Source organism: Phalacrocorax carbo, chromosome 2 (assembly GCF_963921805.1).
Source record: "Phalacrocorax carbo chromosome 2, bPhaCar2.1, whole genome shotgun sequence".
Lineage (NCBI taxonomy): Eukaryota > Metazoa > Chordata > Aves > Suliformes > Phalacrocoracidae > Phalacrocorax > Phalacrocorax carbo.
The window spans coordinates 153,229,456-153,247,797 of record NC_087514.1 but is presented as its reverse complement, the minus strand read 5'-3'; the positions used below and the strand labels follow the sequence as shown (position 1 = coordinate 153,247,797).

Here is an 18,342-nt window from a genome sequence, read left to right as displayed (position 1 = left end):
CCCAAGTCCTTCTCGGCAGACTGTATTGATACTAGGGGTTGCCCCAACCCAGGTGAAGGACCTTGCACGCTTGGTGTTGCTCAATCTCATGTGGGCCCACTTCTCCAGCTTGTCCAGGTCTCTCTGGATGGCATCCCTTCCCCTCAGGCATGTTAACCGCACCGCTCAGCTTGGTGTCGCCTGCAGACTTGCTGAGGGTGCACTTGATCCCACTGCCTATGTCACTGATGAAAATATTTTTATATTATTTTTATAATCACTTTTTCCCTCCCCTGCCCTGCTCTTTTCCCCTGCTAAAAAATAATCACCTAGTACAAAGAACTAGCTACTGCAAACAATAATAAAAAATTCACTTTCTCCACCCACTCCCCCAAAAAAACCCATAAAACATGTCTTCTTATTTGCTTCCCTTGTACAGGCAGAGATACTGATGCAATCTCACCTCTCTGAAAAAAGGAAACGCCTCTATCTCAGTCTGCATCTTTATCCCCCTCAGCAGCTTGACTAAGCAGATAAAATGACAAGTGCTCACTGAGGCAGCATTAAAGCCGTAACAAAGAACAACAACTGCCAGTTCAACAGGAAAGGGAAGTAAGAGTCTGCTGCAGCTGCTTAGAAATTAAAATAGGCTGGAAGAAAGCAAACATGCCAGGTACACTGTAGGTAGGTATGCGAAGGATCCAGCACCATCCCCAATCGGTCATCTGTCTCCCTGGCTCTGTGGAAAAACTGAGAGATGATGGCTTCTCCATAGCACCCTGTCAACCCCAATGCATGCCTTCCCCACCCCAAAAAAAGAACAGCTACTGGCTGTTCCATCACACCTACTGACAAGGTGAATCTGAAACTTGGCAACTGCCAGCCCTGGACAAAGCACAATAAATCAAAGCAGGAACCCACTATTTGTATTTGGAGATGAAAGGAAACTATTCAGCCAATTAAAATATTCTACAAAAAAAGAACAAGCAAGAAAGGAAAAGAACAGTGGTGTTATACTGAGAAAGTGCATTTTTAAGTGAAAAAGAGTATTAATGATTTTTTTTTCATACATAAGGCTTTGAAACTGTATTTGTATAAACTCCTATTCTCATCTATTACTACACAGAACTAGAGAAGCAGTTACAGAAGAAAAAACACAACATTTCTTGATACTCCTCTTGCTAGCTAGGGAGAGGTTAAACTCTGCTTGCAAAATAACCAATAAGATACTGCACAAAAGGATAAAAACATTTCGTTGCTCATCTTGGTTACTTGTCACAAAAGGAGAATAAGTAAAAAAGACTAATAAAAGGAAAAAAAAAAAAAGATGACATTATGGAAAAAACTACAGAAGAGTGCTGCATTATGCAGAGGGGTTTTTGTAAAAGGAAGACAAAACAATACTCCAAAATTTATGTCCTCTGGCTTGTTTCCTCCAGAGCAAACGCGAGGACCTGGAACTTCACATAAACAAGGAAACAGATGAGTAGCAATAGCTCCTGTTAGAAATGCACTTAGCACACACTGAAAAATGGTGGAAAAGAACTGATCAACCAATAGGGATATCATACATTTGCTTATCTTATAAATAAGACCCATAATTTATCACATCCGATTATTAAATCTAACCATTTCCTCAAATTTCTTCTAACAAGGTGATCTAGGAAAATTATGAGGGTTCCCCACAGTCTACAAACCTAAACAGTTTCCAGTTAAAGGCCACAGCAATCACTTCAAAAATAATCACCAGTTTGTGCATCAGCTTTAGCAGATTGAATATTTAGGAGGTGCTGAAGTCAACCATATATCTGAATAACAGCTTAAATATCACAGGCCTCATTTGAAAACATAGCTTATCTGTAAGTATTGTCTAAAAAACTTAACCACTTGTAAGGACAAACACAGAGAAAGTCATGGTAAGGACTTCAGCTTTGTAAAGGTTATTTTTAGCTTTGTAATTCAGAAGTAGTACTTTACAAGTACAAAGAAGTCAGACTTAAGGTAGCAGTAAACCAGACTACTGGGGGAAGTTTACATTGCTGCAACCTTAGCCAATACTTTGAATGATACTTTTGAAAAAAAAAAATAATAAAAGAAAATTAGGTTTAGCACTTAGGGTAGCAACTGGTTGAGCTGCTACATTTTGCACCCAACACCACAGTTCCTCGGTGATATGATCATCCCACCCTTTTCTGCAACGACTTGGTGGATTTACAATAGTGTGCTTCCAGCAGCATTTGTAATAGTCACCTTTGTGCAATCCACCAGACTAATCCACTTGCTGTCTGCTTAGTTCAGAACACAACTTTTACATGACATGAAATGATTCAGGACACATGAGGATTTGATCCATGACACAAGGTGGACACAGAAACTGAGTTGATTCCTTGCTTTGCAGCGTCTATATATTCATTTTGTTTGCATCGAACACTCCAAGTTTGAGGCTAAAAAAGCTGCTGGAAGTTACTGAGCACACATCATTAAGCGTACTTGTAAAGCTAATGGACTGGGTGCCTGTAATTTTCTAAAATTACAATTGCACTGCAAACCACCCTCAGGTACACTGTAAACAATGGGAATGTTTTACAGGGAAATAAAAGGTGAGAAGCACTGAGAATACCTGCTAGCCTGGTGGGGCCAACTTTAAGGCTTTTATAAGCCTCAGGGTTTTTCATCACTTTCTCAAAATCTTAACTCTTGGGAAACTATGAAAATCTCAGCTTGCTTCTAAAGCAAGGCAGTAGTTTCAGAAACACTCAGCACAAACCATTTCTCCCAACAAATGAAGCATTCCTGCCTTTTCACCCCACTCGGCAGCTCATTCCTGCCTCCATGCCTCCCTCCCTTTCTGCAAGTGCAAGCCCTGAAGTGAATCACGTTTAGCAACAGATCCATTTTAGCTTTTGGCTGTGCGGAATCTACTGGCACTCATGCTCCAACTCAGTTTACCTGGAGCTGCACAAACGTTCACCCCAGCACAAAGGGATGCAGAGACTATAAACCACATCTGCTTCTTTCAGCAGCTGTACTGGCTTAAAAACGATTCATGAAATTATGGCCCGTATTTCCAGATAGAGAAAAGTTTCAGAACTTCTCCCCATTTCACCCTAAAGGCAAATACCATTTGGGAGACAATTAGTTCTTACCCTCCTCAATTTTACTGAGGCGTGACTCCAGATATTTCAGCACAAGGCTTAGCACACTGGGAACCGCTCTGGTTCCAGGTGCTTCGGTAGTACAAACAATACTAACTGGGGCAAAGAGCCTCGTCCCATACCCAAAGCAGGCTACAAGGGATTTGCTCTAAGCTTCACCAGGAATTTGATTCAAATAGAAGTGAACTGAACTGAAAAATGCCCGGGGTACACAAGCGTATCAAAACCCGTCTTCGCACTTGGCACGTACCACATGTCCATCCACATTTACTTTACATCAACACTGGTCCGGCACTTCAGAACATCTGTGTAAACATTAAATACTGCAGCTCTCTGCTGAAGAAAACTTGCATAAAAACGCAATTTAAAGTTTTGAGGTTTTTAGTATGATTTATAAAATTATTACAATGTGTGCAGCTCTTTGTGCCAGGTACCTGTTACCTACATACACTGTTTGTGAGCATGATACTGTCTTCAAACCAACAGATCCATTCCACTAACTCAACAGCCAAGACCTATATTCTGGATCCTGATGCAGAACAGACATTTGAAGCATCAGCACCCTCTCACCAATATGGAAATCATGTGTGATAATTCTTATTTACTGTATAATACAGACAACAAGGAGAAAGCTACATAGCGAGGCATTTTCACTTACGTGGTTTATATAGAGACTCTTGCGTTTTTCTCTCACTGCAAAAACACAAAATATGATAGAAATATTACATGACTATTTTTCCCGATTAAGCTTCTTATATACCATTTATAATAAAAAGAACAGGAGGCTATCTATGTACAACATTTTAATTGCTTTTGCACTAACCAATTATATTTATATATCAAACACAGAAGGAACATACATCTGTATGCATAAAGGCATTTACACTCACTAGCGTGGTGATGGATTAAAATTCTCATCCATTGGGGTACTTCACCAGGTGTCTGCCCGCATGGAAAAGTAAATATGCAGTAAGCTACAGTCCAAGTTAGCAATGGATTAGCCATCCTTCACCAGTTCTCTGTGTGGATACTCCTGAGCCACCAGTGCCTTTGTGCAAGGTACCTTGCTGCAAAGTGGCCTACACTACCTTGCAGGTATGAAAGCACCTAAATAGCTACACCATGGAGTTAGCAAATTCTCATCATAGCTTACTGTGCACTAACTCCCACAGAGGAGGCCTTGAAACCATATACATTACACCACTGCCTTCTATAATGATCAAGTGCAAGGCTGAAACTATTACTCATGTCGGATATAACAATGAAAATATATTACTTTGGTGAGTATGAACCAGTCACCACAAGCAAGGGTTGCAAGTCAAAGCCACAATTAGCCAAAATATTCAGAAAGTAAACAGCAACAACAAGGGAGATAGATGTATAGAGTCTTAATTGTCAGGCAAATGCTTATTACAGCTGATTAAATATACTCCGTTTCATTTTTTTAAAGCACTTTCCCAATTAACTCACCCCATAGAGACCCTGTGGAGCTCTGTTCCAGTGAAAATACCACAGCATTTAGGATACAAGTCTGGAGGCAACTAACACATAAATCAAACTGCAGGATTAAAATAATAATGGTTTCATGCTGTAGGTGATTAAATGCACTTTGGTGCACCATGATTTGAAAGCTATGCAACCCGATGCACTTAGCAAAATAAGGGTGTTCATAATGGTGGGATAGCCTGTCCATTCCCTGTTGGATGAGAAGCCATTATTTGTGATTTTTATAAGCAAGCAGTCTCACATAAACAAGGCTATATGTGTGAATACTGTGAAATAATTGTGTTTAATGCAGACATAAAATGAAAAGAAAATAAGAAAAAACTTTTTAAAATCCTTACATAATTTTCCTCCCAGGGAGCAGAAAGGAGAATCACACATGACAGATGTTAGCCATGTCACTTAGCACATGCTCAGATCCACAATTACGGACATTGTATAAGAAACAGAATTAAACAGGAACAGCAGGAAAACTCTGATTGACTAGTAAACAGTTAAACTGCTTAAAATCCTGCTAAAACACTGCACTACACTTAAGTTCCACACACTGCATTTATCACCAGCAAGGGACGTAAGTAATCTAAAGGGAAACAACAAAATGATGGTAGATACTCAAGTTCTAAGAACAGGCAAAGTATTTGTCTAGTATTGCATATTGCGATGTACAGGCAGTAAACATTTCTGATAAGCTGCATGTAAACCTAACAGGGTACACAACTGAAAATTAACAGCTATTAACTGCAAAATTTTGAACACAGTTAAATATTTAACAGTGTTTTAATCACAATTATACCACATACAAAGTTCTTATGGACAAAATCCTATAAAGACAGCCTGCACATACACTCCAAATTACATTTTAATAATCTTTTTCTCCTTACTTTTTCTCTTCTGTATTTTCCCTTGTATCCATTAATTCCCCAGGAAAGTTCAATCATCTATTTACCAAAGCAAGAATATCACTTACAGTTCATTCCCATTTGCTATTTCCAATCTCCAGAAGAATATATTAATGTCTCTATATGCCCCCTCACTTCTCCCTGATCAAGCACTGCTTGTGCTGCACATTCTTCTAGGCACCATATTGACCTCCTTTCCCCTATTTTCCCCATATAAAAGAAATTCAGGGACTGCAAGAAGGCAGCTGTGCTTTTGTGCTTCTGGCCCACTCTGCCATAGCGTAAGGCTCAACTCTTTCCAAAACATATGCTGATGGGGAATCAGGCATCACAGAAACCCATTTTGTCACAACCGTTCTCTTTCGTGACCACAACCCTCCCTTTAAACAAAGGAAAGACACTTATTGCACATGGCAAAAGGCCGCTTCTGCCAAGTCAAAATGACTGTAACGAGGTAATTCCATCACTTGGCCTCAGTCAGTTCAAGGATGCTTTGCACTGCTCACACAGCACAGTATGGTCTTCAGCAGACCAGACCGTAGTGTTATAATTAACCATCATTTTGAAGATAAACTCCTAACTGCAACTCCAGGCTTTTGGCTTTCAGGCACGGGGTTTTGAAGAAACGAAGCTGAACAGATTTAGAGTCAGTTTAAACAATTAAACTTCTACTTTCTTTCTAACATTTTAGAACTTCAAAGTTGGAATGAAATGCTGCAAGTGGAGACTGAGATGTTGCCAAATTGTCTTAGTTTTCCTCATTTCATGGTCAATAACCTGCTCCTGTTTCTACAGACACTTTCAATTGCTATTATTGAGCTTCGCTATAGTAGGAAGATGTATTATTCAGAAATAAAAGGTAACGAGGAAATACACATGTGTATGTGTACATGTATGTATGTTTTTCATTGAGCTGTAACAGAAACTTTCTTTGTGCAATTTCTGTAGACTATCTTAACTTTGCCCATATCAGGATCGAAGACAAAATACTTGAGGATTATATTAAAAAAAAAAAGTCTCACATTTTGGGAGTTTGGAAATAATTTCTTTTGGTTTTATCCAAGATAGGAGACTGGTCCTAGTAAACATTAAAGAGTAAGTGCAGCTCACTTCACTTCTACCCACTACATAATTACAATTTCAATATCCTCTTTGTCTGAAGCCCAGTATTGCACTGTTACTGCAGAACTGAGCCAGTACATTGAATGTGTAAAGCCTAATGTAAGTTAGGAGAGATGGACAGCTGTAACCCACTTACAGGAAAAACCAGCACCCCAAAGTAGCAACTGTTGCCCCGATGCTATTACAAGGAAAGGAAGTTAGATTACCGGAGTGCTACGGTTTTGGAAACCCTGGCTTAACCACAACCACACACTAAATAGTGCGTGGCTTTTCAGTCACCTAGACCATACTGCTTACACGCCAAACTCAGCAAACAAGGGAGAACGTGCATGAAGCACTCCGACGTTAAAGACAAAAGATGATACTCTTTACTAGCTCCCTAAACAGAGAGAATTACTCATGTAAGACTCAGCACCTAGAAAATTCCCACAAGGAGCTGGAAACATTTAGAAAAGCAAATTTAGTTAGTAATCAAATTAGTATTTACTGTGTCTTCAACTTTTCTACAGATTCACTGAATTTTCAGGTAATTAAGGATGCATTCAGACTACAACTAAGAGGGACAGGGCAAATTTAGATGCTTAGCATAGCATCCAAGCTTCACAGAACAATGAGAAATTCAGACAGCGTAATACCCAGAGATGCCATCTCTGGTCTCCTTGCCGAGTCACTCCAGCACATAGTTATGGACTTGGCCCTTTCCTGCTGTAAAAACACGTGGTGAACACTCAAGAGTCACAGCCAGAGCCTGGACGAAAGCTTGAGTCCTGATGTCCCTCAGCTCTTCAATATGTATATTTTAAATGTCTGCCGTTTTTTCTATAGATATATTTTCACTTACAGTCAACAGGAAGGTTTGCCAGCCCACCACTATACAAGTAAGGGAGAGAGATAGTTACATGCCCAAGTTCGGTGCTTCCAATGTTGCCAGCTCAGTTCTCCCCCTTCTACACTGACTTAAGTAGTCTTTGGGGTCCCCTAAGTTCCACAGCAGGCTGTCAGAATACAACCCTACACACCCTGAAAAACCCTTATATTTTCCCCTTTACAAGCATTTTATTGCATTTTGGTGTTAGGCAACATCCTTGATCAGTATGATAACTCCTACAGCTCACTTGATTCCACAATGGGCCCAAAGTAGAGCCAAGCAAAATGCTTACTACTGTGAGTTGTCCCACCAGAACGGGATGGTTCTTGGCAGTATGTTAGCAGATAAATGTTTGCAGAACCTTTTTTTTTTTTTGTACAAGCAAGATAGACTTTGGATTTTTTTTCCACTGTGATCAAGGATAGCTGAACAGATCTTACACTCCTGTTGATAGCATTTCTATTTTGTTTCACTAAATTAATTGTTCTCACTCAAAAATATGTTCATGGTATTACTTAAACTAGAACAAAGGTTCATAGACCAACTCTAGCATGTCACTTTAAAGATGCTTACAATTAACTACATACTGTAATAAATTAACCACTATTACTACAAGTAAGAATAACCATCAGATCCAGTCAAAACTTTAGTTGTTGGACTTGGGAATTTTTTTTGTCCTTTTTTTTTTTTTTAACAAGCAGTAATGAGAAACACATAGCATCCATATGGGATTACACAGTTTCAAAACACTACAAAAACACTATAAAATAGACATCAATCTTCATAAAACAGTGTACCATGGAAATATTATCATATTTATTTTACAGACTACCAAACCAGATTAGAACGGTAAATCCCATCCAAAACCATGTAAGCCATTGACAGAAACAGGGCTGGATACAGAAGGACAATCTGAAGGGCAAGAGAGATACTCACACAATGCACTTTTCAATTAGGGCCTAAATGTATATCTTCTTTGTTCTAGCCATGCTCAAGAATTAGCAAAAAATATACAGTATGTGAAAACTACATTATTTTTAAGTGATGTGTTTGACACTGCAATTTACTATGTAAATCAAAAATGGCATTTATAGGCAGCAGAAAGAAGGACAAAGAATTCATACTGCACAGTCAGAATTACAATGTAGAAACTGCTTTGAAAAGTCTTGGTAGCAAATAATGTGTTTAGCTTTGAGTATTCATCTACCTCTAAAACAACATGTCATACATGTCCAACAGCGAATGAAAGAGCCAGAATAAATTACTTCTATTCTACTAACTCTATCAAGAGGCTTGCTTAGCAGATGTAATTCCAGAGGGATCATTCTGTCTATGAATAAAAAAAAAATACTCCAGACAAATACATTATTATATCAAATCCATAATGAGAGACAAAGACAGAAAGTTTGGGTGGGATAGGGTTGTTTTGGTGTTAAAATCTAGTACTGAGCTCATATACAGTATCAACTATATCAGAGGAAACTCCAGACGGTCTTCTTCGCTAAAGTAAGCTGCCATTTTCTCATTAATATACTCCCCACACATTTCCCAGAAGCTTGGCCTAATGTTCAGAGTTTTAAAAAATCGACGAAGAGTTACACATAGAATTTCTGATTTAGGGAAAATATTTTAAAAATATATTAAGGTGATTCCACATTTGAAGTTCTGATACAATGACTACTTGAAGCTTACAATTTCAGGACATGACAGGACTCAAACCTGTACCTTCTACTACATCTAACAAATAATTAGCTGAAGGTGTGACTTTGAACTCTAACATGATGTCTATAAAAGCCTCCCTTTTAGGGACAAGAATTATATATTAAAAGACTATCACATGCATTATAACAAAGGGTTTAGAGATTACTGCAATAGCAAATACTGTAATAAATTCAGTAACCTACCATCTGTTTGCGATTTACTGAGAAATATCGTACTAGCCCGTGGATGATCTGATGGATTGAATTCCATGTTCAAATCTAGAAAGAAAGAAAGAAAGAATAGCACAAAAACATTTATGATTATCCAATGGTACACACAGATTTTCTCATTCTTTTTAATAAGACCAAGTTTACATACTTAAGCAGCTATGGCAAAACAAAATCCGTCTTGAGGCCCATTTTTTTTATCCTTCTTCACACAAGTGGCTCTTTGGCATGCAAATCATTTGCATCAACACAGCTTTGGTATTAGACTTCAATTCTAAGGGCTGCTTTTGGATTAAAACAGATAAAGCAGCTGGAGAAGTTTGTACACAAGAAGTCAAGAATTATCCATTTACCATCAGCTTCTTCCCACCATGCCCCAAAGCTATTGCTACGTACAGGAACACAGCTTGTTATATGTAATTATAGAAGAATTAAGTATTATAAAACAAATACGTAACCTTCTGTAGATAGATGGTTTTCCAAGATTAGATGTGATTAACATAAGTAGCTATTGCAGCTGAATGTACACAAGTTAAGTCTAGGCCAGACTGTTTTTAATGGTCAAGATTACAAAAACATGGAACTTTCCTGATACTTCACAGATGAACATATTCCTTGCTGTGACAACTTCTAAAAAACCAAACAAAAACAAAACCACCCACCACCACAAAAAAAACCAAAAACAAACTCCAAAACCAAAGCAGTCCTAAAAAACATTTACCAGGTTAAAGATTCAAATTTATCACAGCTTACACAAAGTTCTATGAATGTTATTTTCCCTATCGAGGTTAAAATCCATTGAGTTTACTTGTTCCCAAATTCCACTCCACTACCAATTTGTTAAAACTCTTATATGCCTGCAACCACTTGAAAGCGTGCTACCAAAAATAGCACATCATTTTTTATCATTTTCTTGGCTCTCTCAACCTTAGTTCTCTTACATTCTCCTGATCTCTAGATACAGATTCTCTTGCATTTGGTGCAGGCATTTATGTGAGACTACATATGAGCGCTGATATGTTTATCTTCTGTGATTATCCCAGGCTTTCTACATTTCTCTCACTCCCCTTTCATATCTCTGTGAAAGCTCAGCAAAACTGGAATTTAAGCCCCAGGTCTTATGAAAACAAAACAAAGTCTTTTTGCCCAGGGGTCAAGTTCTCCTGTCTACAGCTTTGCCTGTTCCTTCACCATCCATCACCATACTCTCTTTTCCCTTTCCCTTGTATTTACGAATTTACTAGGTCTCACACTTCTCTCGTTTTTTTCTCTCCTGACTAACACATCTCTCTACAAATGTACTTTCTATTTGTATTTTTCCCCTTTATGCTCTCTCGGTTTCCTTTTCATCTCCCTGCATTCTGCAGTCCATAAGATGAGCAGCCTGACATGCTGCTAGTACCTGGACATAACTTTCCGGAATAAACATGCTCTTACTTACAAGGAAGAACCCAAAACACAGAACAGCAATTCCTCCATTGGAAAGGGGCTTACTAGTATTATCAAACCCACAAGGGGGTGGGGGGATGGGCGAACAAAAAAACCCAAACCTAGGAATCAAGGGAAAGTTACTTTGATTTTCCCAGAAGGCACAGTCTGCAGCCAAGCTTGGCGAAGATTCTAGGAAGGTCATCTTACTACTAGAAGTTCTGACTTGAAAGGACTGTGAATTAGAAAAAATGTTTTCCTATGACTTTCTGCATCTTATTTAGAGATATAGAAGAAGAAAAAAAGTATCACCCATTGAGATAGATACTGCTGGTAAAGATGGTCTTCCATTTCAGGATCGTTTTTCCATTAAGCAGAACTCAAGATGCAATTCATTAAGTAAAGAGTAATCAGCATTTTAAAATGACAAAATACATTCAGTCAACAGAATAGGACTGGCAACACGAAACCGAACTCAACTTAGAGAACACTGCCTCTAAACAGACAAGCATTCCCTTCTTCAGGCCCAGGGAATTATCTGCCCAGGGAGTAATAACAACCCAGCACCAGCTTACAGTCTGCTTGCAGGGCTGAAAAGCAAGGAAAACCAATTGCCACATCTTGCAGTCAAGTTGCAACTATTTAAAATTCCTGTGTTATAAAATGCTATTATGCAGAAGCAGTAAACCAGCAGAGGACTTAAAGTGTTTCTGGAAGAAAGCATGAACTACCAAAAAGCATTGGCTCTTGGATAAACCGTTATTCTTCAGACAGGAGCTGAAAGACAGCCAGCAAAATCCAATCTCAGCAGCTCCAGAGGCCAGACCAGGGATTTTGAACCATCTTGGAAGAGGCAGCTTACCCACTGCCAGGCCATGGCTCCTTCCCACTGCTGAACCCCACAAAGCACCACACGTCCTCTTCTCTCCACATCCCTTCTCTCACATCCTCCGAAGCAAAAGCAGCCATCAAGCACATCCGTCTTTCTCAGACTGTCTGCATAAAAATCAGAGGAGGAGGACATGGGTATGGGGAGCAGCAAAGCCTGACAGGGCAGGCTACCCAGCACAAGGTGGCCAGAAGACAACAGTGCTGCTGAGAGAGGCTGGCTCCCTGCCTCCCTTTGAGGAACAGCATAGGTCTTGCGGGCTTGCAGGCAGAAGCGCTGTTTGGTGCGTACCTGCAACTTGATCACTCCCAGCTCCTCCAGGGAAAAGCACTAGGCAAATCCAAGCATCCCACAGGCCACCGCTGGGACCACACCACTCCATGCCACCACTGCTGGCATGCAGGTGCATTAGCATGGATGAAGTTTCACAACACAGGAGTAAGATTTCAGTCTCTGGCTGATCTTAGATGGCTTAACTCACTGTATAACTTGAAAAACAATGCGTTTTTGAATTTGGCAACAAATTCTTACAGATCTGTTATTAGAAACCTTGTTACAGGAGAAGGACATCAAATGATATATACATATCTGAAGCTAGTAACTCATCACCACAATATGAAAGGTTTACCCATTTTGTAATGGAATAGCCAAAGATAAAGAGAGATTCAAACTCACACAAGCAATACTCTACTATTTGAAAGAGAGAAAAATGATATAGCCAGAATTTCAGTTATTGAAATCTGCACAAAAATGTTCTCCATTGCAGGCAGTCCGCTCTGTGACTCATCATAGGTTTACAAAGGAAAGATTTTAAGTCAGTACTTTTTCCAACACTCACCCCTGCACTCCAAAATCAGCTTTTACATGAAGAGTCACTGTCTCATAGACAGTCCAAATCAAAAATCTTTCACTGTGGATGTTCCTTCCAGTTAAATAGTTATGGAATATTTTCCAACATCTTTTCATAGTTCAAAGATTGCATTTTCTGTTTTTCAGTTCTAAAGGACTGTTAAGTTATGCAAAATATAACTCCCATTCTGTGAACACCTAATCAGTGTGATGCCCCATGAAAATTTCAGAGATTTTGTCATCTCAGGGTTAGGAACCAAAGGCGTGTGTCTACATATGCATATATCTATATCTACATCTAATTAAATCAAACCTCATTTTTGTCTAGCCAAAGCAAAGTCAGCCTCAGGTACACTTCAGCTAAGAGGTCATGTGACTAACAATTCACAATTTTTGAGGATTTGGGCAAAACTAGAGTTACAAATATACTTAAGATACCATTCTCTTCCTTGTTTAGTAGCATGTCAAAGTAACAGTTATTATAATGGGCATTCTGATTTATAATGTCAAAATAAATTCACACCCTCTCCAAGAAAAAAAGGTAGATTTTGCCTATAACTTAATTTGGTACATAACTGCACTGAACTTCAAGACAACCGCCAGAAGACACAATGAGATTCACCCCAGGCACTGTGGGAAACTTAGTTCCTAATGCCATAGTAGCTGCATTCAAAAATGGCCATAAAAAGAAGCAAACTGTAAAACAGTTCAGTTTCAGACTTGGGCTAAAGCCCAGGCAAGATTTTAAATCTCAAAACAAGATCCTAAAGAGCATTACTGAGACCAAAAATACTGAATACAGCCTCAGTTTGCACGTTTTAAAGGGTAAGAATAATGTTAAGTGTAGAAGAAAGCTACAAGAATGACAGGAGGACTGTAGAAAATGCCTTCAAATGAGAGTTCGAGTTCAAACTATTTAGCTGATGAAAAAGGAAAACCAGGAGGTGTCTGCAGTTCACATGGACTTTCACATGAAGAAGGGTAAGTACTAGAAGCTCTCTCTAGCCTAGCACAAAACATATCAGAAACAGTGGAAAATGAAAGCAGAAACATCTTAATTATGAACTTGGATGAAAAAAAGGAGGATAATTAGGCACTGAAGCTCCACACCCAAGGAACTCAACTTATTTTGATGTTTTCCCATTCTAGAAGATTGCTTCAATCAAACATCTTTAGGCTTTAGTCCAGCATGGGTATTTAGGCTCAATTTGCAAATAACTACATGCAAGTTACTGTCTTATGATTCATACGCAGGTCAGATCAGATAATCCCAGGGGCCTCTACAGAAGTTCTACAAAATCTTAAGTAGCAGCAATATTTAAATTATTACACACAAAACCTCAGCAAATCCCAGTGGCACATCTGTAAACTTTCTAAAATCGCACCAAAGTCTGCTGCAATTCTTCAGAAAGAGCTGTGTTTTAAGACTTGTGGTCAGAATACATTGTGCAAGATGAAAACAGAAAAGGATGAGACTAAATCTTTCATGACAAAATTTTAACAAACAAAAAAAAGTTTCTTCACCTCATGAGTCTGTTGAGATAGAAACACTTACCACAAGAGGATGAAGGATGGGTGCTGAAGCAACTTAACTACTGAGCAACACATATCAAAGCTTCTGCTGTGACACAAACAGGAAAAACCAACACAGTCACTGCTTTTATAACAGTGCACGTGGGCTGCAGCACAGGCAGCAGGTCTGAAAACGTGCTTATTTGATCAGAAAAATAAGATGTTATTTCCTTCCTTTTGAACAACGAAAGTCGGGCAAGTTTTGCACTGCCAAAGGTCTGATGCTGATTCAATAACGATTTGAAATCTAAATTGAGGAAAACACTTCTTCTAGGCTTAAACAGTTCTGAAGTTGTCTGGTGAAATTACTTTCCATCCATCCCTTCACCCCTGGGACCATAGGCTATCACTGCCACTGCACAACCACCACTATCATTAAGGGAAGAGATAGCGTCACATACTAATTTAATGACCTTTCAGATGCTTAAAATTTAAATCAATGCATATTTCTTCTTCCCAGAAGGTATTTTTTTCTTAGTTATTTAAAGGGACTTCAGGTAAGAAAAGAACAGACCCATCCAAGGCATGCCACAGGGTAAACTGCAGCTGACCAGGCACTACAAGAATTGGTTACCCTCTCTGCCATCTTTCCTCCAGCCACAACCTGACGTTACAGAGCAACTCCCTGGTATGGCCTGGTGGGCGGAAAACAACAAACACACCACAAAGTTGCTTATCAAGAAATTAAAAGAATGCAAGTAGTAAGCAATGTTTGATGAAGCCCAACGCATCTCCAGGAAGCCTTTTGAAAGGGAAAACAATTGCCATGGGAGCAGAGGGAAAGGGAAGCACAGGTGACCTGAGGGAAGGGGAAGCCTTTCACAGAGATGTCAAGGGTGGGGCTTTTGGTGCACCCTGATGCGGGCTGGGAACTGCACGGCCATGCCTCCCTCGCCTACGCTACCTCCACGGTACCAGCAGGACCCGAGATGTTCTTTCTCTGGCTAGCAGAAAAAGTGAAGTTGTCGCTCCAGTGTACCAGCTCAGACGAATGAGCTGATACCATCTTTGGGAAGAGAAACAGAAACAGTGTTCTCCAGGCCAGGAGATAAGTTTCCCTAGCATTGAACCTAGAAAAAATGCTGAAATACATTTCAAAAGTCTCATTGCATCTTATGCCTTTCTGCTTCTCTTTTACTCCAGTGGGCTGCTCCCCTCTATTAACAGCAATTAGCCATTTAAATGTTCAGTAATGAAAATATTCCCTTAAACATTATTATGTTGTTATAATTCCCTCAGGAGTTGGTAAGAGTTAAATGGGTACCTCAGCTAAGAGAATCTCCCTCATCTGTCTCTAGTCAAATGAAGCAAAAAAAAATCAAACATTACTTTCTTCAGCCTTGTTTCTTTGCTGTGTGTTCTTTTTTAAAGTAATCTCTCACCATTATTATCTATTTTCTTGGACTTTAGATTTATTTTAAATCACCATGATTTATGCAAAGAAGCCATGATACAATCTTACATTTGGAAAACAATATGACTAAACGTAGTAACTAAAGTTTCCATTTGAAACCTCTGTACAGTAACGTCTCTAAAACGTGGGATGTGCCAAGCACTGGGACTAAAATAATTCACGGGGATGAATAAATAAATAAAGCACTGGGACGATTTCTGTTCAGAATTTTTTATAGCTTTTAAGCCAAAATAGGACTGAATTGTATAGGCTGATTTCACTGGATAATACCAATAACTGCAAGTATTTTTACACTAAAGCTTCCAAGATGGGAGATGAACTACTAGAAGTTTTAGCTCATGCCATTCAAATGTCATGCAATCGCAGCATGAAGATTTATCAGTATCAGACCACAAGACCTGTACCTTTGTACAGTACTTCATGCCTAGTGTAAGCAGCAACTAATCTACCCCAAATGAAAACGCCTCTCAGCTGTGTTACTGCCTGCAGTATTCTTGTAAGAACAAATGTTAATGATGATGTTCCAGTGCACTGTAACAGCGATTATGAAAAGAAAGTTGGAAATTGGAAGGCTTTCAGAAGGCAATTGGCTGGATGGGTAAACTCCTTCAGGTTTGGCTAGGTCACTGGAAAAACTTGGATATGATCTTTGTTACCCTGGAGCTACGCTGTTCTCTGCGCACCATTCCAAGCAAACAACGGGCACGACATTTCTCAGCAAGCTCCCATTACACGGTGAGTCTGTTCCAGGCTCTGCTCTGATCTCGGTCTTCGAGGAAGACACAGAGATATCTCATCAATAAAAGGAGCCCTCTGTGGCAAATAATGCTCGTTTCTGTACAGTTATTCCTGACCAGTCAGGCAAGTTACAACACAGAGCAGTTCTCATGGACACAGCTGTATTTATTTTCTCTTCTAGACAGAAAATCACATATATGACTTCTCACAGAACAAGGCTGAACAAGGCTTGTATCCTGGATTTTTAGTTTTGTATCACTTTTCAGGATTTGCATTCCCCTTCACAGCAGTCTCTCCCAACTAACTAGACACATCTCAAGAGCAAATTAAACCAAACCATCTGGCACCACCTGATATGTCTCTTTTTTAAAGTCACCTTATATTTAGAAGATACCAATTAATAAATCTTTTCCCTCTCAGTTCATCTCTGGAATATCTTCCAGATACTGCATTTATTAGTTTTTGCTTTAACAAAATGAAGTTTAAAATTTTTATTGATATATAAGATATCAGAAGGTAAGGGAAAAAAAAGGCAAATGCATATCCATTCTCCCCTCCTCCCTGGAAATCAGAGAGGAAAAGACAATTACTACCCATTACATGAAGAATTCAGCATGGACTTTGAAAGCAACAGTTCTGTGCTATTATTAATTCAGGAGCATCCCCATCGTTAAACATAAGTGTCCATTGCAAAAAAACAAAGCCTAATGCAAAATATATGGCTGTGCATATGTATATTTACATCATACTCAAATAATGCTTTATGTTATACTGAAAAGCCAGGGAAGCAGGATTCTTCATTACAGTACCTTAAAACACCTGAAGTGTAAATAAAGTGAAATGCAATAATGGAATGCAGAACATGGTTCACTCTAAAGGCAGTTCTTTATGTCAAACTATCTTGACGTAAAGAACATCACCTTCCCTTCACTTATCTGAACAGAAAGCCAAGGCCAGCAAAGAGAAGCAACTTTTCAAACATGGTACCTTTAAAATTTTCCAGCAAAACCAGTTTCCTTTTAAAATCAGCAGGAGTAATGACAAGCACGTGTGTGCGCACACCTCCCTTCCTTCCTGCCAGCCTGCTCAAGACATGCTACAGCATAAGGGACACTGATAAATATTTAGTTGTAAACTGTCCTCCCAGAAAGCCTCCCACCAATGTTTTAAAGAGAATTAAATTCTTTTTTATGAAGTGTTCAACATAATCCAGCCCAAGAATCAAAACCAGACCCAAAACTTGTTCATATGCATGACATCCAGGAATATGAAGCGGACGTGTGCCAGAACACAGATAAACTGACTCCAGACACGAGGGACAACATTCCCTATGGCATTACTGGTTTTCATGAACAAAAATTCATTCTCAAAGCCCATTCTCATTATACTGAGAGTAGAAACAGACTTTTAGAATGAAAAAATTACATTGGTACAGCAAGTGGAGCCCTGTGAGTCCCACACATCGAAGAGCTCGCACTGCTTCTGACACCTTGGCATGGAGTAGGAAGCAGGTTTCAGCCCAGCTGAGCCAGGTAGCCAGAGCAAGATCCTGTAGACACAGCAGCCTCCCTCAGAAGTCTCAGGTCTGCAAGGAACCACCTGCCTCAGCTCATCTGGATGAACACACTGTCAGGGAAACACAGCTGAAGTCAAGCAAAGCTCATCTAACGCTTCTCACCGAAAGGCAAGGAAACATACACAAAACATTTCAGTTCTGCTTTTGGTATGCAATGTTGGGGGCAAGGCTTGCCATCCTTTTTCAGAAGCATGGTCTGCTCTGAATATTTTAAGTAATATAAGCAATACTATGAACACATTATTGCCACAAAACCGTTTTTACAATAATCATATGTGATTCGGTTGCCCTGAAGTAATGCACGATGGAAAGAGGAACTAGCGTGCACACTTTAAAAAGAGCATCTTGCTTTGCACTTCTGCACTTTGCTGTGCAACTCCCATCACTGCTCATTTTCTCACTTCCAACCTTTCCGTTTTGTT

The 18,342-nt window shown here is 39.3% G+C and overlaps 1 protein-coding gene across 2 annotated transcripts in view; it reads right to left on the bottom strand.

Moving 5' to 3' along the window:
• Positions 1-18,342, bottom strand: part of CCNY (cyclin Y) — a 130,887-nt gene that overhangs the window by 44,653 nt on the left and 67,892 nt on the right. The window contains exons 2-3 of one of the 2 annotated variants that reach the window (XM_064444977.1): positions 9,431-9,505; positions 3,793-3,827 (exon numbers count right to left, since the gene is read on the bottom strand). In XM_064444977.1, coding sequence (XP_064301047.1) covers positions 3,793-3,827; positions 9,431-9,505 — 110 coding nt within the window. Of the gene's footprint in view, positions 1-3,792; positions 3,828-9,430; positions 9,506-18,342 lie in introns of those variants that run through there. The other variant, XM_064444978.1, reaches the window with a different exon arrangement.